The sequence below is a fragment of the Thunnus maccoyii genome, chromosome 6 (genome assembly GCF_910596095.1).
Source record: "Thunnus maccoyii chromosome 6, fThuMac1.1, whole genome shotgun sequence".
NCBI lineage: Eukaryota > Metazoa > Chordata > Actinopteri > Scombriformes > Scombridae > Thunnus > Thunnus maccoyii.
The window spans coordinates 3,166,394-3,189,923 of NC_056538.1; the positions used below are offsets into that span (position 1 = coordinate 3,166,394).

The 23,530-nt window shown below is 39.7% G+C and overlaps 1 protein-coding gene across 2 annotated transcripts in view; it reads left to right on the forward strand.

Annotated features, from left to right (window-relative positions):
- Positions 1–23,530, forward strand: part of bcas3 (BCAS3 microtubule associated cell migration factor) — a 361,503-nt gene that overhangs the window by 314,867 nt on the left and 23,106 nt on the right. For both annotated transcript variants that reach the window (XM_042413571.1, XM_042413576.1), the window contains one exon: positions 9,257–9,433. In XM_042413571.1, the coding sequence (XP_042269505.1) occupies positions 9,257–9,433 (177 nt within the window). The remainder of the gene's footprint in view (positions 1–9,256; positions 9,434–23,530) is intronic.

Sequence of the window (23,530 nt, forward strand, 5' to 3'; positions counted from 1 at the left end):
TTAATTAAAGCAAAAGCAACTGAATCTTCAAATAATCAGTATTAATCACTTTTATTTAAGGTGTATTCATATTTTTCTTACATTAGAATGTTGTAGCTGCTTGCTGTGATTGCATCTGGATTGAGAGACAATGGGAATACGAGTTGGCAGACGCATTTTCCATCAATTATAGACTGAAATGTCCATCAAAGTACAACTTTTAATGTCATTGTAGAGTCTTTGTTCTTACCAATGATTTTGATACTAAACATAATTTTGTTTTTTGCAGAATGAATTGATTAACATTTTGTTTATTGGAGCTGTAGCTAATATTGCTCTTTTTGTCACCCATGATGTAAATACTGTTTCAGAAGCTTTTCAAATTAAAATATTCACCTCCTGGAAGGACTGAACAAATATTCAATTTTTTACACATTAAAACAGATTCACAAGTATAGACCATCAACAGCAACAATGAGTCTCAGTCTAAAGCTATCAGTATCGGCCTTCAAATACCCATATTGGTCAAAGCCTGGCCTGATAAACATAAAGCTCTTCCTAACCTTCTGCCAAGCTCTTATCATCCAGAAAAGCCACCACAGTCAAAACCTTTGATCTGCCTGGCTCACTGGCTATCAGGGAGCAGACTACTGTTTGTGTGTGTGTGTGTGTGTGTGTGTGTGTATGCTGAGGCCTGGCCAATCTCAGTCCAGCCGCAGGCCAGTGACAGGTGCTAATGCTGGGGCGAGAGGCTGCACGGGCCTCCATGCTCCCTACTGTGATAACACTGCCGACCTCCAAAAGCACACAAACACACACTCACTCTCACACACACAGTGGCTTAGCTTCCTGATAACTTTGCTGCACTTCAGAAGCAGCCTGTGTGTGTGTGTGTGTGTGTGTGTGTGTGTGTGTGTGTGTGTGTGTGTGTGTGTGTGTGTGTGTGTGTGTGTGTGTGTGTGTGTGTGTGTGTGTGTTGGATTGATTTTTCAAAGGATTCCCCTTTAGTGCCAGCAGGCCTTCCATCAAAGCCGGCAGTGTGTGTGTGTGTGTGTGTGTGTGTTTGTGTGTCAACCAACAAACCTGTGTTTTGCCTTAGAGGTGATATGATGTTATTATGTCCTACACGGTGGTTGATTTAATGCTGGATAACTGGGATGTGTGTGTGTATGTGTGTGTGTGTGTCTTTGTAAAGGCTGAATTGAATTTTGTAGCTATAAGAGCCCATCTGGACAAGACAGCTTAGTGTTAGTGAGTGAAGTGTGGCTCGTTGCTTATAAAGGAAGGTACAACGCGCTTAAACCTCTAGCTGACCATTTGGCAGAGGTCTTACATGCCTATGTATTTTCAAATTTCATTAAATCAACCTTTTCAAAGCTTTCAAAGCACAAGTCTTAGTGTGAGGGTAGACTTGACGGATTTAAGAACATTATTCTCAGTCCAAGGCAGTGTTGGACAACTTACACAGAACTGTAATAAGTTACTTTTTACTTATTAGTCACTTATAACTTGGCATCAAAAGTAATTATTTATGTTACTCGTTATATTACTTTCGCTACTACTGTTTAATTTGTCATTTGAATTATTTTTTATGGGGGCTATTCGCTGTAGATCTAAACCATCCTTCCTCCCATGTTGGATCAATATTATAGATTTAATTTTGTTTTAGGCTATTTATTGACCCCTTTATTTGTTTTAATCCTCTGTTGCTTTGATGATGAATATCATTATACTGCTCTTTTACTACTATTGTTTGGATAATTGTACTGACTGCTTTGAATATGAATATTGCAGTAAGATCTCTTCCCTCTTATCATGAATGGTGCAATGCAACAAATCTGCCCCAATAAATTCACAAAAAATAAGAGTAATATAGGCACACATCTGGAAGGCCAGCTGTCATCCTTGAGAGGGTGCCTTTCAAGGCAAGTGTCCTTGACATCAGGACTCCAAGGGTTGGTCATAAAGTCTCATAACAACAGTTTCCCCTTGTAAGATGCTGCTGTAAGCGACTTCATGATGGTGCAGTACTCCTGCAGGAATTGGTAATCCTTGTCATTGAGGCACTTATTTCCCAGTCTGACATACAGGCCATTCAGCTCGTTCAAGAGAATTTCGGTGATTCTGGAAATGGCCTCATAAAAGGAATTCCACCTTGTGGATGACAGCACCAGTAGCTTTCTGCAGCTGATTTCCTCCATATGTTCTGATGCAAATGTAGATTGACTTGCCTTGGTCCAAAGAGCTGTGCATTTTCACAGTACTACTCCTATACACAGCCTTGGTGTCTGCACTGGCATTTAAGTATTTCACCGGTGGAAATTAGGTAAATTGTATGTGATACACACCAGTAATGAGGGGGAAGAGTAAACTGATCAGTCTCAGTGGAGGGAGCTTCTGTGAAATCTGTAAAAGTGACATCCTCGTCACTTTTTTCTTCCAGTTCAGAATGTGACAGGCTTTAAATGCCTTGGCAAAATTTGATGCATAGTCTGTCTCAGTGGCTACAATTTTGCCAAGCAGTCCATATGATGAATGAATTTGTTCTATCTCTGTTCCAGTAACATCAAATGTGTGCCTGCCTCTGATTCCTTAACATGCTACGGTCCAAAGTTAAACTGTTGATCCAGTGAACTGTTACACCCAGAAAGCTTTTGTTGTTAGCTGTCCAGATGTCAGCTGTAGTGGAAACAAAGTCTACCTCTCTGAGTGTGGCCTTCAAATTAGATGCCATCACCGCATTTTCTCTCTCAAGGAAGCCAGCAAACGTCTTCCTCTGTGGCAGCTTGACATCGCTCTTTGTGGGTGTTTTCTCTATAATGCGTCTAAATGAGGGTGAGTCAACTGTGGAAATAGGTAACATCTCCTCTGTGATATACCCAGTGACAAGCTTCTTCAGATCTTAGCATTTCTCCACCAACACATCCTGCTCTCAAATCCTGTTTCTGTTGTTTAGCTGGAGTGCTTGCATCACTGGCAGTAGAGGCCTCCCTGTCAGTGCCAGTGTTTTTTTTTAGTTTCACATTGCTGTGCTGCCGTATCAGATGCTGTAATAAATTAGATCTTATATTTATCGCAGTTGAAAGCATTTTGCTGCTCGCACAAAATTTACAACGAATTTAAGTGTCCTTTGCATCTTTGACTGAGACAAACTCAAAATAATGACAATACTTCCAGCTGTTGAAAGTATGCCTCTCTGCCTCTCCCTCATCCTCCATCCTTTGTTTAGCTTTTTGGTTAGTAACTGAGGTGACCTGCCCTGACCTGCTGCGCATACGTCATCATAAGATAACCTACCTAGGATAAAAAACACATTCAGGCAACGCAGTAACGCAGCTTAAACTTATCTTATATTTTGCATGGATCAGGGAGATGCTTCGCTGTTGACTTGGACTTGGATTAGTAACTGTTATATAATTACTGTTTTGGAAATTGTAATCCTTTACACTGCTTGTTAGTGTGGAAAGTAATAATATTACAGTAACACGTTACTACCCAACAATGGTCCCATTTAGTTAAACAAATTGCAAGATTGTCAGACAGGTAAATGATTGCGTCTATCTGAATCCTTCAGTATATTAGCTTTTCCTGTTGCCTCTGCCACCATATTTATGGGTCAACTTTAACCATATCCATCCATGTCTTCTTCAGCAAGCACAGACAGATACACACACGTAGACAGATTGTGCACTTAGATGCTGGTCTTTCCAGGAAAAGAGGATCTCTTCTGTCTTTGTCTTCACTTTTTCCTTTGATGTCATCCTGTCTGCCTTCTTACTGGGATTTTGCTGATACCCAAAAGACCACTAGAGAAACATTCCTGTGTGTCTGTGTGTCCACTTGTCTGACTGAGAGGGAGAGAGGCTAAAAGTGCCCACAATAAGCTTGAATACAGTATTTACCCTTCCAAGTTAAATGATTGAAAAATGCTGTTTGATGGCCAAGTACTTGATGACTTGTGGAATTGGACAATGAATGTACTGTGAGTTTATTCAGATTCCACCTAATCACTCCATGGAGACCATTAATGTGTTGTTTATTCAGCAGTACTGTGATTATTAGGGCTGTTAAAATTGGCCAAAAATGACGTTCAATTATTCCGTCTCAAAAAGCAAAAAGCATTTGTAATTGATATGTTATTTGATAGCCTAATTTTTATACAGGTATTCATACTGGTTACCAAAATCTGAAGTATTTCCAAATGGGACATTTCAGAGTGCAAATCACTCTCTCTGCGGCCAAGTTGGGTTGTGAACTCTCCGCCATCATTACCACACGGTTGTTGTTGAATTATTTGCTAGTTTCAGCTTGACCTAAATTTCATTTTCAATCAATGAAAGGGACGTTGTGTGACTCCTGTCTGTCATGCAGTGTATTCAGCGCAGCGGCCTAGGCCCGTGCGAGATATTGCGAGGCAGACAGTTGCAGTAGTGCTGCTTTTTTTTTCCACAATCGAATATTAATTTTCACGATCGAATGTGTTTTTTTACAATTTGATTAAATAATCAAATTTAGAATATTCGTTGACTGGTCTAGTGGTTGTACAACCTTTGGCACACATTTCATTGGTTCTCTAAGACAACCCCTATATAGTGCTGAAGTAGCCTAACAAAAATGATGACACACATTTTCACAAAGTATAATCCAGATTCAATACAGCTCAGGAATTTGATTTGTTTGTTAGCGAGGATATTATTGGGTCTTTAAGAAGTTAGAAAAATTTTGAATTTGCCAAATTTATGACACTAAAAACTGCTAAAATCTAATAATTTAAAGGTTTAAAGATCTTTCTTCCACTATAAAAAATATGCAAACTTTCATGAAGATTCTTCAAAAAGGCAAACGGGTCTAACTTTAGCTGGAAGTGGTAGGAATGATGTGAGCATTGTTTCAGAAGTTCAGTATCAGGGCATAGATTTTTTTATTTACATACTTATTAATTTTTTACATCAGATGCTCTAATTGTATTCTAAAATTTCACAAGGCAACTTCACATGTTGGAAGCCACAAAATTGCAGTGAGGGATACAGTAGCTGCATGAATAGTGAGGATTTCATTACCTAGAAATCATCTGACAATACCAACATTTTAACTTAATTTAAAGAGTAGTCCAGGGGTATGCTTTCCAGGGGATTGGAACTTTAAATCATGTTGCATATGTGGCCACGCCCTAGTCAGTGATGTCACAACAGGTATTTTCCATCAGTAATCCAGGACATATCACCAGGTGTTACATCACTAATTGGGGTGTGGCCAGAAGTGCAACATGCTTGGATGTTACAAGCAGGGAAAAGAGGGTCACCAACAGTGCTCTGCTCTATGCAACTAATTATTTGCTCTTTAAAGCAACAATACAATATTTTAAGAAATATACTTGTTAATATTGATAACCACTACACAGGTAGGTGCAGGGTGTGTTTAGTCTAGTTTAACACAAAAATACAGCTTTCAACCACTCCAAAGCTTTCTTATTTATATACTGTATCTTGCTCCTGTCACCTAATGTAACCTAACCTCGTGTCATTTTCTATAAAGAACATCCACTCCAAAGTTTCATAGATTTTACAACCATTAAAATCTAGCAACCCCAATAAGAGGACAATACTTTTAGATGCTGCATGTGCTCACTGCACTCAGTGGGCGTTGGTGAAGAAATAACCTCAAGGCTTAAACCACAACATCTCTGTTTTACACTTCTGTTTCTAGACATGAAAGTTTGACAGCTCTCGAGTTGTTGAAAGTCATATTGTTATTTCAAAGAGCTAGGCTAGCAGTGTGCTTTGCTATGCTAAACAGGTCCCAGATCTACATGTGTACTGGATGCACTGACTGCATGTTTCCCCCATATGTTAGGCTGTTCCTTTAAGATGTGATTCACCACGTGTGAAAGGTCTCGCACCAGTGAACCATAAAAGACAAAGTGATAATATGAAGATTGTGTGCTTGTTTGACTCAGTCATTTCCTGTGCACAACCTCCCGTCACATATTTCTTGGGTGTGAAGATGGAGAGATGCTGATATGCAGAATTACTGATGATGAGCAGAAAATTAAGCTGTGAGGTCCTATGTTTGTATTGTTGTTTTAGTGTGCCGAGTCACAGGAGCACTCTACTGCATCACCTCTAAATCAACGCCTTCAGTTCTTATCACCTCTCAGTGCTGGTAGACACAGTGACCAAGTCAAATGAACACACTAATAGAATAAACCAGTTGTTTTAGTGTCTGCATGCCATCTAGCCAGCCTGCCTTGCTGAACACACACACACACACACACACACACACACATAAACACACACACACTGGGAGAAACAGGTTGCAGACTCTCTGGCTCCAAAGCGCAAGATCTCTCTGATTGCAGAAATTACGGCAGACAGAAAGGAGAAAAGATTAAGGTGCAGTGTAGGTCTGTGTGGATTTGGTTTGACAGGCATGAAGATTGCGTTGTGCTTACACGTTGTTTGTTAGGTGTGTGAGTTTGCGACACTAAAGCAGCTGATCTGCTGGACTCCAGTGGAACTAGTGTGTAGTAAATTCATTTATATGTTGGTGGGGTAGAAATATTTGACTGATATATTTAATACTGAAAAAGGACACTTCTGCTTTCTGTCATGAAAAGCAAGATTAGTTTAAAAAATAAGTTGCCAAATAATTCAGTATAACTTAACAACTTCCTTTATTGATAACAAACACAGCCAAAGATGATATGCACTTATCAAGCAACAAGCCTAAGAGTCTACAGACATGCTAGCAGTTCTGTGAGGTTGTACTTGAACTAAATGCTAACATCAGCATGTTAACATGCTCACAATGATAATGCTAGTGTGTTGATGTTTAGCAGGTATGATGTTTCCCATGTTCACCACGGTGATTTAGCATGTTGACACACTAACATTTGCTAATTAGCACTGAACACAAAGTACAGCTGATGCTGATGGGAATGTTATGAGTTCTGCAAGTATTTAGTCATAAACCAAAATTTTGGATAAAATGAAATTTTGACCGGGTGATGGTGCTAGATGAAAAATCAGGAGATCAGGGTTATCACAATTCACCCTCTGGGGACCATGAACGTGTGAACCAAATTTTACAGCAATCCATCCAATAAGTGAAGAGATATTTCAATAAAGAACTGAAAAGTCAACCTTATGGTGGCGCTAGAGGAAACTTTGTAGGAACACAAAGAATCAGAATACATTGTCTAGGAACTCTGAATGTGTGTACCAAATTTTGTACCAATCCATCAAGTAGATGTTGAGATATTTCACAGCATAAGTGAAAACTTGTGTAGGTGCTGGTGGTGCCAGAGGAGAAGTCAGACAATCACCAAAGTGGTTAGAATGTATCCTCTTGGGACCTTGAATATCTGTGGTAAAGTTATTCGTGGTAAAGTTCATAGCAAACCATCAAATAATTGTCAAGATATTCTGGATCAAAGTGGTGGACTGACTGACAAACAAAGATTGCTATCATGCCGCTAGCATGGCAATAAGTGAAATGTAAACCACACTATGTTAAATTAATGGCTTGCCTTATGCTGGTGTGGCATAAAGTTCATCTTCCAATGCAGATGCTGTAAAACTACTGTCTACTGTATCAGCAGATCAGTAATATTTGATCTTTTTATTTATGTTTAGTGTTTGAGAATTGTAGAGCAAATAAAAAGCATTCTTGTCTTATTGCCTTTGTGCACAATTTTAATTAGTTTGTTTTTGTTTGGCATATTCCAGGTAACATTTTCAAGTGTTGAAATTGTAAGGAAGTCATGTTTGGAATCTATTTTGCTATGTTATTCTTTATTTCTACTATTTGTTTGTTGCACGATATTATCCTTCTTATACAATTTCTTAATTTTCTTACTTACATCACTCAAGTTTCCTCTAATCAAGACATTATCCTCTTCATCAGTGACTCACCATCAGCACATACGGTATCACTGCTACCACTGACTCAGAGAAGTAAACTGAGCTAACAGCCACTGAGAAGACTTGGGTGTCATTTCATTTCAAGATTCAAGATTTAGTTTATTGTCATTTTCTTGTGTATTTGCACAAAAAACAAAATGCTGTTCCTCGCAGCACAGAAAGCATAAAGAAAGTACATGTCTCAGTTCGATGTAGACAGCTCTTCCATGTAAAGGAGTGACCAGCACTGACGGAGGAGTTATATAATCCATTTTTCTGTCCAGAGAACGAACATTAGGCAGCATGACTGTTGGACCTGCCGGTTTGTATGGGTTAACAGTTAGCCTAGCTTGCACTCCTCCATGCTTGCCCAGCTTCTGCATCCTGTCACACCACTTTCGATGTTTTCTCTCCAGTGCCATTCCAGGCAAGGCCATGGTCTCCTTTGGGCCCATTGGGCATAGCAGACCAAGCGTGCTCAGCTGATTCAGCTCCCAGACAGTATTTCTTGTTGCAAAAGTCTTTGTTATGAATGTCCAAAACAAACTGAAAATCATGGACATATTTCCCTTGCACTCCACACGATGATGCTGATGTAGGCGACTGCATAGTCAGAACTAGGAGAAGCCACTGCAAACATTAGTCACACTTCCATCCCACCAGTTCATGGAGAGAGAGAGAGAATACCACCAACAAAGACCCCTTCATTTCTCTTCTTATCCTCACAACACAACTCCTCTGTTAGCTTCCTCAATGCAGTTCCTCCTCTGGAAGGTTGGTAGCAGTGGCAGGTAGCAGTTAGCATTGACAGCTAGCTAGTTGATACAAAAATAATACAAAAAATATATCCAAAGATGATATTTCCTCTTCTGTTCTTGCTGATTAATGCTGGTACCTCTTCTTTAGAGTCCTCTGAAGATTATTTGAAGGTTATTTTGCAAAATGTCCCACTCTTTAGGTCCAAGTTTGAGATGTATTCAGGAGCCCATCTCTGGTACAGCCATGCTCTCTCATTCCATGTACATTATTTGTACATGTATTCATTAAATATTGCACTGACCATACCTACAGACATGTTTATATTGTAAGAAGGGCTAGACTGTACTGCAAATTGGCTCTCATGTTCATAAATGATCCCTGATCCTGAAGTCCTTTAATATTGTGTATCTGCTGATACAAGTCTGATCTGATATTTAATAAATTTGGCTTCATATGGTTGATTGATTTAATTAGAAATGTCTGGATTGGGTCCTATCCCAGTCTCGATCAATTTAGGACATCCCTAAATTTTTATCATGCTCAACAGTTGTAGCTTACAATCCATCTGCTTATCAAACTAATCTTAACCCTATGTGTGTATGTTTTTGTGTTTATAGGGCCTTTTGATGGGCGTGGTGTGACCCTGCTGGAGGTATGTGGTAGCTGGCCGGAGAGCTTTGGCGTGCCGCGACACAACATCGGTTCAGCAGATGCCAGCGACGAAGGCCTCCGAGAGAGACTGGCCGACGCCATGTCCGAGTCCCCCTCTAGGGATATAGTGGGATCTGCTACAGGTCAGTGGAGGGTGGACAACACTCATACACTCTCACACATGAACACACATCCACATGCATAAAACTTCCATTCATCTATTGTCTGTTTATTTTTCACCTTGAGGGTTGGACTTTAAGGCACTGGAGGAAGCACCTCAAATAGATTACTCAGGTTAGGTCAATTACTGAAGTGAATTCTCACAATCCAGAGGGAATACAGAGATGTTGTTCCTGTTCCTGCAAAGATTATTCAAATCTAGATCTTAGAAAAAGAAAGAAATAGAAATCAGACTTGTTCCTTATGAGTTCCTTAGTATGAAAACTGCATATATTTAATAATATAATGATAATGATAAGACATGGCTTAAAGATGCTTTAAGCACTTAAATGCTGTGATTTTTCATGTAATAGTGGGAGATCTTGTAGGACTGTGTGAGTAGATGATCATATGAAGCACAGAAAACGTTCGTCACGGGTGATCTGGCTCACTGTTTTTTGATATAATTAATTATAAATGTGTCCTGTGCAGCTATGTGTGTAGTTAGCTAGCGTGACGTCCTCACCATGGCATTACCCAGCTTTCAGTGCTGCTTGTTTGAGGTTCAGTGATGGATTAGCTCACCACCAGTAGGATGTTCTGTCTATGAGACAAGGTTTTGGCATATTTGCACACGCCTTGCTTTACTTTTAGGCTTCCTGCCTGCCTGCGTGTGTGTGTGTGTGTGTGTGTGTGTGTGTGTGTGTGTGTGTGTGTGTGCGCGCGCAGCAGACATGCCGTTGGCTCTGACAGTCCAAATGGTTAACTCGTTTAGGAAGCGGCAGTGCTCTCTCTTTCTCTTCCCCCCTCCTTAAGTGAACAAGAGTTCCTTTGATTTCAATGTGTGTGTGGGGGGAGGGAGGGAGGGGGGGGGGGGTAGTGTAGCTGCATAGAGGCAGCCACACGGGTGGGGAGTGGGGGGTCACAAGGCCCTAATGGATTTAGCATCGACTATCACCCCCCCAACCATCCCCAGCCATATCCAGTCCAGTCCCCCTTTCTCTCTCTCTCTCTCTCTCTCTGTTAGGACTTAACCTCATTTGTAGATGCTCTCTCTCTTTCTCTCTCTCTTCTCATCACTCTTTTTTACTGCCCCCCCAACCACCCCTCCAACCACCACTCTCTCTGTGTGTTTCTTCATTAGATTAGATGTTGGAGACTCCCGGACACTCGTAGTCAGTCGCCTCCTGTTCTTGTCCCCCCCATCGCATTGCATCTCGACCCCCTGCTGCCCCCCTCCACCCCTTTAATGCAACACAAAATTCATTACAGATCACATTACATCAAAATACACCCATGATACACACACACACACACACACACACACTCTTTCCTGCGCCTTAAGCTGCGCTGAAGACATCATCCACAGGGAATGTGATGGACTTGTTGGTTCCTCCATCCATTCATACAGACAGAGAGGCTTCAGTCTCTGTAGGCTAATCTAATAGCACAGCACTTCTGCACTGTAACATATAGGAAATGTTCCTGTGTCTGCTGTGGGTGGATAGTGTCAAGGATGGTCATGAGTTGGGGTTTTATAAAAAAAGAGACCTGGTTCAGTCAGTCAATCTTGTCCATCTCAGTTACAGTATGATAAATGAATACAGATTAGCTTGTTTGATTACCTGGTTATTAAAGAACTGATCACTGTTGGTTGGTTATATGAGGCGCTTATAGGCTTGGTTAATTAAAAAAAACATTTTATTTCACTTAAGTCTAGTGCTATCTAGCCATACAAATACTGCACTTCTGATTTTATTTGCCCAGATTGAGAGATATCCCATCTCTCTGTCAACACTTTTCATTGGAACTGCTTTCTATCAATGAAACAGTCCTTATGAAAACTGTTGTGCTCTAAGTATTATTGACAGTAACATGGATACAGATTCTGGACAGAGGTGTAGCTGTTGACTTTTTTTAAATGTAATTTTTCAATGCTGTGAGCACCACAGATGAAATTCCACTCACCTCCGTTGTATTCAGAGTGGAAGCAGAAATCAGACACAGATATCTCAAAACCTGGACAAATAAAACCAAAAGCATCTGCCTGCTGAGATACCACCAGAGTGAAGTGAGAAAATCTAATGAGGCATTTGAATCAGATGCTACACAAATATACACATTTTGCCAGGTTTCAGTGGTCTAAATGTAATTTTAGAGGCTATTTCATTCTAAAAGAGCCATTTTTTAGAAATAATAACGTATATTAACTCTATATTTATACTAAATAGAAATAGTAGAATAGTGCATTTAATACACCAAATAGGGGATATTTTAGAAGGTTTAATATTGAAGATACCCACTTTTGTCTAACTCAGAATGCAAAAGCCTCATATTAGCCTTGGCTGAAGTTTGGAGGTCATTTGAAGCGCAGACTGCATATTTTGTCCCCCATCACTTACATTGGAATCCCCTGAGGAGGGGATTTCTTCACATCCAGTATTGTCAGGAGGAACAAACCAAAAACTCTTTTCAGTGTACATATGGGCCTGTTTGTATTATTTTAACACAGATTTGAAAAAATGTGAACTTATCCTTTAAGGGAATCTGAATTTGACAGGAAATGAATTTAAAAGAAATTTAATTTTACCGATGTAAAAACTAGCCCAAAAATATGACCTCATGACCTTTTGTTGAATTAGAAAAAAACTTAAGATTTTTACATGATATCTGGAGTGATCGCACTTGACCATAGTAAAACAGAAATGTAAATGTAAAACACTTCTGTAAATCTGTAAATATCAAATTGAACAAAGGCTGTTTGTTGTAAGGTGAGTCAAATGAAGCCCAAATACAACAAGTGTATGTTTTTCACAAAACTGGTCTTCACAAGGAGTGTCACTCCACCTCATGTAGAGACAGGAGCAGGGAGGAGAGGCTCTGGAGGAAAGTATGAAAATCAAATAGATTTTTTAGTGAGTTTTGACTTTTGAGGTCTGATTGGGGATTGTCATACAAACATGTAGACAGTGCATTTCTGCAGCCAAAGAATACAGACAGCAAAAACTCTCTCCAACAGTCAAATGTATTTAATAATCCAAGATGAAATCTGAACACCGTATATAAAAAGCTCATATTCTAAAACATTACTATTGATAAAAGCTGTTTTCAAATCCTAGCCTTGTGCACACTAGAGTCCCATCCATCTTTAGACCCTAGACCTCAAGCTATGGATGAATAAATGAAGTACACAGTCATGTGGAGCACTAGCATTTCATTCATTTTTTTAATTCATTGTGGTATTCCTGCACAAGACTTAGAAATAATGTTAAAAACGTTTTCTTGGCTCTGACTCCAAAGATCTGATTTCCTGTGGCTTTCTATTGGAACAAGGCAACAGTCAACATGTCATTCCGTCCACATATGATCCACACATGATACACTCCCCCCTGGGTTAACGTGAAAGACAGAGTTTTTTTGCCAGAGTTGTGACATCCAATTAATTATTCACAGTTGCTGGGATTTCCATGTTAATATATGTGCACTTAAAGTGTTTCCGTTGTGAATTGAGCTGTATACGGTGTGTTTAAAGGCTCTGTGAATGTGTGTGTGTCTTGGCATGAGACTTAGATGGGCAGAGCCAGATGGTATCTTGCTCAGTGTCTCCATTTGCTGGGAGCTGTGGCTCCAGCGCTTAGACACACAGCACAGTGGAGCTGTTAACATAGACCATGAACCTGATTACAAACACACACACACACACACACAGTGATTCTCTTACCTCACCTATACACACATTCCCCTCATCTGTTTCCCTGTCATATGTTTCCACGCCACTGTTGAATGAATTTTCTGCAAACTGTTACATGATTATTGTCTACCGAGTCTGTCATTATTTATGCCATTCAGTTGCTGTTTCATCTACAAAAACATTTTGCTGTATGACAATTTACAAAAATAGATTTTGGATGGAAGGACAGCAACAGACAAGACTTTTTTCCCCTCTGTGTCTCCTCACACACTCAGCGGATCTCAGCGCTGGAATGCTCGCTGATGTAACAAATCACCGTCTCTCTGACATTCTCCTCCAGCAGACACACACACATATACACACACACACACACACACAGATACTCTCTCTCGCAGATTCACAGGGAAAACAAAGCCTCCAGTCAGAGTAATGGGGCTCTCACGCTAAGGCCGAGACCCAGCGTCGCCAGCTTGGAGGGCAGGTGACACTCACATAGAGAGATGGACGGATGGACGGAGGGAGAGAGAGAGAGAATAGGAGATGAAGAAGAGAAGGGGAGAGAGAAAGAGAGAGAGAGAGAGAGAGAGGGGGAGAGAGTCACTGCCGACTAAAACACACTGGGGCTGAAATTAGATTTGGCTCCAATGATATAATGTTGCTAACTAGATTTGCCTTATTGGTGCCTGCCCAACATAAATTCCATTGAAGCCATATGGAGAGCGGACTACTGCTCAACACAACCTGGTGTATCTCGGCTCAGGAACAATGGCACTTTTTTATGTCCGTTTACTGGCGTGATGTCATCTCACAATATATCAATTTTTTACATGGAAGGGTATTTTAATTTTTCTCCATCCTCAGTGCTGAGTGCTCATTGCATTGGTGTCATTTACTGTGCATCAGAGGAGTTTTACCATGGAAAGAGATACCAGGCACCATGTATTTACAGCAGGAAGTATAAACAGATTCAGAGCAAGCTGAATCACTTTGGTATAATGTTAATCAGCCGTAAAGAACAGCTGAATGGATATCCATCTCTGATATACATTCTCAGCACTTTGATTTGTCTGCAACATATCTATATCTTGCAGACAACAAGTCCTCCAAATGAAACAACCAAATAGGTTGTTTGTACCATGAACTCCAAAACATCCCATAGGAGTGTTTTCTAATATGCCGCCTCTATTGGCAGTAATCAGCAGGACAACATAATTTGTTTGTGTTTTCCAAAACCGTTACAAGTCACAGTTAAAAGATAATGATGTTTTATGATGTGACAGTGCTGTGATTAAGGTCTGGTTAGGTTTAGACACAAAAACTACTTGGTTAGAGTTTGGGGAAGATCATGGTTTAGGCTAAAATTATCACTTGAAATGTGACGTTGGTTGAAGTTACTACTTCCTTAAAGATAGGCAACCTTCGTCGTTATGGCAACAGTAAACACCACAACAACTGTAGTTATGGTTTTTTTTAAAAATGTCCCAACTCATGATTGTAAATGTGACCCTCACAGTTGGAAACAGGAAGTGAACAGCATCTGCAGCAGCAACATCTCCTGCGGCTAAGTCCATTTTTTGCAAGTGGGAAAAAAAGTGATTTAGGTGACCTGACCCTATAATGTTAAGACCACCCGTTGGCCAGAAAAGTGCAGAGACAGTATGACTGGTATCAAACTTGAAACCAATAACATTACACTGGTGCTCACTTTTTGATTCTACAGCAGCAACAAAGACTTGCTTTTACTGTAAACATGGTTCCATGTCAAGCTATTAATACGTAAAGCATCTCTCACATGTAATGCATCACAGCTGATCATTCAGTCAATCAGTCAATTAATTGTTTTGAACAATTAAACACACCATTAAATCCATTGTTTTTATTCAGTTATGTTATTAACACAATTACAATAGTAAAGATCAGTAGTGGAAAGTAACTAAGTGTATTTACTCAAGTACTGTCCTTAAGTACAATTTTGAGGTACTTGTACTTTACTTGAATATTTCCATTTGATACTACTTTATACTTCCTACTACTTTTACACCACTACATTAATGTGACAGCTTTAGTTACTTTTCAGATGAAGATTTGACACAATGAATAATATAACAAGCTTTTAAAATACAGCACATTGTTAAAGATGAAACCAGTGGTTTCCAACCTTTTTGGTTTTTGACGTCTTACAAAAAGCAGTGTGTAGTCGGGGTCACATTTCACATGTCTATGAGTTGTTAACAGCTCCACCAAATAGTGATTTTTCCCTCTAAACTTCTCACATGCTTTCATTTCAATAAATGATCCAATATTTCACCAAAAATCAAAGATTAGAGAAAAAGTCCAAAAACTGAAAACAGATTTGTGTATCAGAACTTTGTTTTTTCTTCTTTCCTCTCCCATTAATCATCTCACGACCCCTCAGATTTATCTGCTGACCCTTTGGAGGGGCCCGACCCCTAGGTTGGGAACCACTGGACTAAACTAGCTAACTGTATATAAAGTAGTGTAAACTAGCTCCACCTCCAGCAGCTACAACAGTAACATGCTGCTCTAACACTGATGCTTCACTATTAATAATCTAATGACGTCATATATAATAATATATCAGTCAGAGGGACCAAACCACTACTTTTACTGCAATACTTTAACTACATCAAGCTCATAATACTTATGTACTTTTACAATGGTAGGATTTTTCATGCAGGACTTTTACTTGTAATGGAGCATTTTTACACTGCTGTCTTGGTACTTTCACTTAAGTAAAGGATCTGAATACTTCTTCCACCGCTGGTGAAGATAAATTGTTTCTACTGGGACAAAAAACAAAGGAGGTACACTAAACTAACTGTATTACTTCAGAAAAGGCATTTGTTACTTTCAGATTGGACATTTTGTTTTAGATTTTAACTCACTGAAAGTGTCATATACTTAAAGGTCCTACATTTTGCTTTCTGAAACCTTCAGATATCCTGATGTTCATCTGTCTCAGAGATCTATGCCAGTGTCTGTGAGCATTACCAGGATTGTCCTGATACAAGTCTGAGCCGACTATCTATGACTCACAGCATCACAACTCACAGAGTGAAACTGGATAATGGTTTAGGCTAAATATCCTGTACTCATGGTGCCAACAGTGTTCCATTTGTTTTTCATGTTTCTGTACTGAGCAGTATGTGTGTGTGTGTGTTGGGTTTAGTTTGGGTGATTGATGAGGCAAGGGTGCTAGGGACCACCCACACCCACTGCAGCTCTGTTTGTTGGATCCCAGCTCAAAGAAAGTGGGAGTACTACTAATACTACTACTACTACTACTACTACTAATAATAATAATAATAATAATAATAATAATAACAATAATAATAGAAATAATAGTAAGACTGTCTGAACAGCGCAGAACTCAGCTGGCTCTCTCAACGCCCGACTTAACACAAATATTTAGGGGAGCCTTATCAGCACCAAACGGCTGAGAGCGTTTCCTCCTCTGTGTGTGTGTGTTTTGTTTTTTTTTTATTCCAGCTTTTTCTTATATATTTTGCGTGTGTCTGTGGATGGATATGAACAACCATGTGTTTGGAGTATATGCACAAACACCCGTGTGTGTGTATGTGTGGATGCATACATTTGTGTTTATTAACTACCCATTGCATGTGTTTATATTTGAGCTGTGTGTGTGTGTGTGCATGTATGTACTTAATGTATATGAGAGTGTGTCAGTGTGAGGCTGTGTTTTATTAGCTATACCCTTCAGATACATGTGTTAGTGGGGTATACATGTAAGGTCTATACTTGTGTGTGTATGTACAAGTGTTTGCAATTATTTGAGTTTGTGTGTATGCATGTGTTGATGGAGATGTGTTTCTATCAACTACCTAATATCGACATGTGTTGAATATATGCTTATATGTGTTTGTGCGTGTGTGTGTGTGTGTGTGTGTTTCCCAAACAGCAGTACCCATGTGACCGACCTGCGCTACCTCTTAAAATGTTCGTATTATTTATGAGCTTGCAGGCAGCAATCCAAACAGGCACCCTGACTTAATAATTGGTCATTTGCTGTTGAAGCCTTGACTGTAGGCCTCTGGCTCGGTGACGCACTGTATGTAGGCTTTGGGAGAGTTCCACCCCACTTCTGATGTTATCACCTCAGAGAAAACATTAGCTCTGTGGCCATATGCTGCTCTGTGTGTGTGTGTGTGAAATGTATAAAAGATAAAGTTTGAAATATGAAAGATCTGTTGATGTTCTTGCTGTAGATTGAGGGTTTCCTCTCAAACACAGATCTGAGTGCATGGACATACATATGTATTTGTGAACATATGTGAGTTGTTGATTTTAGCACTCGGCCTAAAACTAAATCTTAAAGAGACAGTACGATGTTGCTTATCTCTCTCACCCCATTTACTAATCAATATTACACTAGACAGCATTGCACTTTAATAGTGTGCTATTTTTCCATTTGGACAAAGTGTTCTTTTTCCATTTGATGAATGTGCACTGTATATTACAATAACCTATCAAATATAATGCTTTATTGTTTTAATGCCACTGGCAACTGCTAAGAGCCTGTAATCTACTGTGTGCATCTAACTGGTGTCGGGCTTCTGACTGGAAAAATGCAATACATTACTCATTACTGTTACTTATTTCTACAGCACCATAATTGCTTTAGTTATTAGTCCCTGTGGGCAGTAATTCCTTCATCTACTCATTATTTTTTTGTTGAATGTCCAGATTTGGGGCTTGTCTTCAAAACAGCCTGAAAAACTTTCCTCTCCATTATACTGTCGCTCTTCGTGACTGATCATAAAACTGCCGTTTGTCATCATTTCATTTTAAATAATAAGCTTTTCCGCCCCCACAACGTCTATCGTGGGACCCATGTAGACCAATTTCTATCATTTTGTTTTGTTTTTGTTATCTTAGTAATAGGAACATTCAACCACAAAAAGCTTTGGACATGTGTGAGAATAGACTTTTCCATTTGCATATGACACATACTCTGAATTTCAGGTGATTTCAGAGGTTTCTTTCTGGTGTTACTACTGTATGTTGCACTGATATTAAGGTACAGCCATACCTCGTAAGTCAGGGAGCCTCGCAGTCCTGTAATTCTTTCTAAACTAAATATGCCAATATTATAGTTGACTATCATACAGGTTTTTCAAGGTGTTTTAGTATCTTTGGATTTAACAGCAACAAGTAATGAGCTGATATAATATACTGTACGTAATGCTGCTGGTTGAATGTCATGCTGATAGGGCTTTGTAACGCTGTCTTAGGTGTGGGTAATTCTTTTTAAGCCAGGCGTCGTACTGTTTTAAGTGTGCATAATGCATTGTAAGGCCTATAAAGAGCACGCATGCGTATGATTTGAAGTATGAAAAAAGCATGACACACACCCATATGCACCTTTTTTGTTTTAATGTTACTGCGCGATTTGTATGCATACTTGTATGTTCACATTACAGTCCTTAATGCTCAATTCTGATAGTTTAGTCAGATCCGGTCTTTGTGTGTTGATGATTCCCATTCCTGTTTGTAAGTGACATGTATCCACCTCTGGTGTGAACGCACCGTTGAGGTCCTAAAATGCCACACATGCACAGATTTAACTGAAATGTGAGCTGTGTGTGTACAAGAATAGCAACAATGACGTCATTTGTGCGACAGTCAAATCATTAACATGAATGACATGAGTGTGCTGGTATACATGTCCAGGACTTTTTTTTTTTATTTGATTTGATTATTTATTTTTTTGAAGGTCGGCAGACAGTACAGATGATGAGGATGAGAATGAGAATGAGAATTTTTACCAGGCTGTGAGGAGCCCACACTGAATGGTGATGACAGGCAACATGCGCATGTGCAGAGAATTGGGACGTTCAAACAAAAAAAACATTAATTCCGATCAGACCATTCTGACAGTGGTCACATAGCTAGAGATCAGATATGAATCAGATCTAGGACTACATATGCAAGTGGCCCAGATCTGATATGAAAAAATCAGATCAGAGTCACTTGAAGGCAAAAAAATCGTTGTGCCACACACAATTGTGCCACACAATTTAACTCAAGCTAGAATAGCTATGTGCATTGTGCTAAGATCCAAGTCCATGCACATCAATGATCAAGGTCTTGCCTAAAACGTTTGCACAGTTTCACACCCACCCATGATGTTACTGAAAAATAATGCGAGACATGGAGACTAATCGACTGTCAATGCAAAGCAGAGGGGCGTTCATCTGCAGAATGCATTATTTTTCATAACCACATGGATTAGCCCACTTATACCATGGCCACTTGATAGCAAAGCAACCTAGGTATTGTTCATTCATTTTTTTGGGAATACACAAATGTAGACTTTGTCATGGAATATTGGCTTGAAATAACATTAACTTAGTTATTCAACAAGCAGAAGAACTCAACATAACCTTCCAGCTTTGAGTAGGATTTACAACTGTGATAACAATACTGTGTATGACCCATGAGGTTATCTGAAAATAATGCACAACCTCCAGCCAATCATAATCAAGTGTTCTCTGTGGCTATGGTATAAATGCATATACTGTATATTCTTGTCACATTCTGGGAAAAGTGGTAAATCACTAAGTAAAAGGTGAGATGGGAGGTAAAGTGGGAACACTTAAGTGGTGAAGTACAGCCTATAGTAACAAAATAATTCCTGGAATGCACTGAGCATTACAGATTCATGATATATATCCGTGTAGGAGTGTCCAGGGTGGTATTTTTCCACTCTCTGGCCACTTTATTAGATACACATTTCTAATACTGGGTAGGACCCCACTTTGCCCCCACAAGAGCCTGAATTTTTCGTGGCACGGATTCAACAAGGTGCTGTAAACATTCCTTGGAGATTCTGGTCCATGTTGATATGATAGCATAATACAGTTACTGCAGATTTCCACATCCCAAAGGTGCTCTATTGGATTGAGATCTGGTGACTGTAGAGTACACTGAACTCATCACCATGTTGGTGGACCAGCTTGAAATGACGTGTGCTTTGTGACATGGCACATTATCCGGTTGGAAATAGTCATTAGAAGATGGGTAGACTGTGGACATAAAGAGATGCACATGGTCAGCAGGAATACTCAGGTAGGCTGTGGCATTTAAACAATGCTCAACTGGTATCAAGGGGCCAAGAAAATATTCCCCACATCATTACACCACCAGCAGCAGCCTGAACTATTGACACAAGGCAGGATGGATCCATTGGATTCATGTTGTTTATGCCAAATTCTAACCCTAACATCTGCATATAGCAACAGAAATAGAGAATTGTTAGATTAGGTGATGTTTTTCTAATCGTCTACTGTCCAGTTTTGGCTGCCCACTGTAGCCTCAGTTTCTGGTTCTTAGCTGACAGGAGTGGAACCTGATGTGGTATTCTGCTGCTGTAGCCCATCCACTTCGAGGTTCAACATGTTGTGCATTCTGAGATGCTCTTCTGTATAACATAATGTTGTTTTTTAGCGTCATTCTCTGTAAATTCAAGAGACTATTGTGCAAGAAATTCCTATCAGTAGTTTCTGAAATACTCAAACCAATCTGTCTGGCAACAACAATCATTCCACAGTCAGTCATCTAGATCACATTTTTACCCCATTCTGATGTTTAATCTGAACAACAACTGAACCTCTTGACCATGTTTACATGCTGTTCTGCATTGAGTTGCCACCACATGATTGGCTGATTAGATATTTACATGAACGAGCAGGTGTACAGGCATACCTAATAGTTATTTTAAACGTTGAATGCTTTAAAGTGGGTATATGTAGTGAGCCTGTGGACAATGTGACAAATCACACGATCTGACAATAGATTAATACATGCTGCTGGTGTCAGTATGCTTTTCTTGTCACTCTACATTAAAGTGGCTTGTCCATGTCTATGAGCTCTCTTGAAGCCTGAAGCCATGCAAATAAGCTGTACAGGGAAAAACATGTATTTTTTTCTGTTATATAAAAATGAATAGCCTTTTTTAAGTTTTGCTATTATATAAATCATTCCATAGAAAACCTCATTAATTGGTCTATTAAGGAAACATGGAAACTAGACTGCACGCCTGTTCAGACAGCTGTGTGATTTAATGGTTGTACAATACATCCTGTATTTGAATTGGCTGCATACTCCATTAACACAAAGCCAGGCTATTATCCTGCCGACTGACTGGTTTCTTTGCTATTCAGCCTTGTTTTAGTACACTGATACCCATCATAAAACCAACAAAACACAGGGACGGGTGGAGGGATTGGGGTGCACCGGCTTGGAGGTCCTTCTTTTCCTATCAATCAGTACAGACGTCTGCTGGCTTCAGTTCTACACATACACACAAAACCATACCGTCACATACCAACAAGAGCAACATGCATGCGAGGCTTGCATATAAACTTGTGTGGCTTCTTGTAATGTAATGCTTGCTGTCTCTCTTACTGTTATTCATAACATATTGCGAGCAAACAAACCACTGACAGTTGACATGGTAAGAAAAGTGTCACCGAGGTGATGTATTGGTCAAAGTTTATTTGTATAGTCCATTGTTGAGATAACTTCCTGTCAAGTGCCTATAATGTGTCACTTAATAGCACTGAGCATGGTGTAGAATTTTTTGATTTTAGTGCTGATACACTACCAGTGCAATACTTTTCTCAATAAGGAATAAAAGCAAGTCAACAGATTTTATGTATACAGGGTGTCTAGCTGATGTGTATACACATGTGTCTATGTGTGTATGTATTGATGATGATGTGTATACATTGATGTATAGGTATGAAAGTGTGTGCGTATGAATATATATGAATACAGTACGTAAGAAGCGTGTGACCTTATTTCATAGATATCTCAATGTTAGACATTCTGTAGGTCCAGAAACAATTTAATTTCAATGGAGTCACCAAGATCAGCTGATCTGCTCATTGAGAAGTAAATCCATGCAAATCTTTTTCACAGATTCATTATGGTTTGGTTTTATTCTGTCATAAAACAGCCTACACATAACACACTTGTCCAAATATTCACCCAGTGAACAAACAAAAACACATTCAACAAATTGATGACATGAATAGCTAGTGGTTAGCTTTCCAACTACACAGTTTGCCAATAACCCTGCAAGTATTCACTATGATACTAACCTTACAACACCACTAATTTTTTGTGGATGGAACTTTGCTGTTACACTTTAACCTCAAGAAACCTCAAGCAGAACCTGGCTCTAGATGGGCAGCCATCTGCCTTAACCAGTTGGGTTTAGAGAGAAAGAAAGAGGGAGAGGGATGGGGCGGACACAGAGAAGTAGAATAACAACAATAATAACAATAACAATAATAATGATAATAATAGAGATATGTCTAGCAGTAACAAGTAGCAGCAATAGCCTGAGAAGGACACCATCAGGATGGCCATGGCCACCATCGCTGCACCACTCCCGCATCTTAATGACTTGAAAGACTTTAAGGGTCCTAAACTCTACTGTTGAACTGTGCACAGTGAACAAAACTTTGCATGTACGTTCAAGACTTATTGCAGGATGTCTCAAGCACATTTTGAATGGGCACTAGAGTTCATCTAACTAAAAAGCAAGGAATCTCTGTCTGTCTGTATGTCTGTCTGTGTGTCCTTCACATATCTCGAGAGCCATTCATCTGATATACTTCACCCTCTGCGGGTGTATTGCTGGGGACCCAAGGACATGCAGTGTCAAATTTGGTACAATTTGGACATACAACATGTTTAATATTAATAAACTTTGAATAAACAAGCAAACAGTGAGCTGCTCAGTTCTGCGTGAGTGCAGCAGGGACTGTTTGATATAAACACTGTCACATCAAAGCAGGGCGGGGCTTCTGGGCTCTGACTTGACTTCACACTTGTTGAGTGTACTGCCGAGGACCCAAGGAAGTGCAGTGTTGAGTGTGAAGTTGTTTGGACATGCGACATGTTTAATTAACTTTGAATAAACTAGTGAACAGTGAGCCACTCAGTTCAATGTCTGAGTGCAGTGGGGGCTGTTTGGTATAAACACCGTCACATCACAGCAGGGTGGGGCTTCTGGGCACTGACTTGCTGAGCAGGACAAAGGTCACGCGCCCCGCTCAGTTAAGCTGCCCGAAAGAGGAGAACGAGCATAAACAGAGGTGGAGGCAGTAAAACTAGCCAATAGGAGCACAGACACGTTTGATTGGCAGCAGAATCAACCAATGGAAGGCCATAAACTGCTTCTATGGTTCAACCTCTGTTTAGTCTCACTGATGAAGTTTATGTCTGGATTAAAACCATTTAATCTATTAATTCCTTTTCGTTTTAATTGATACGTTTTTCAGTTGTCAAGAAATAATAAGCAACTGGCCCATTCTTACCACGCATGTCTTGAACGGGC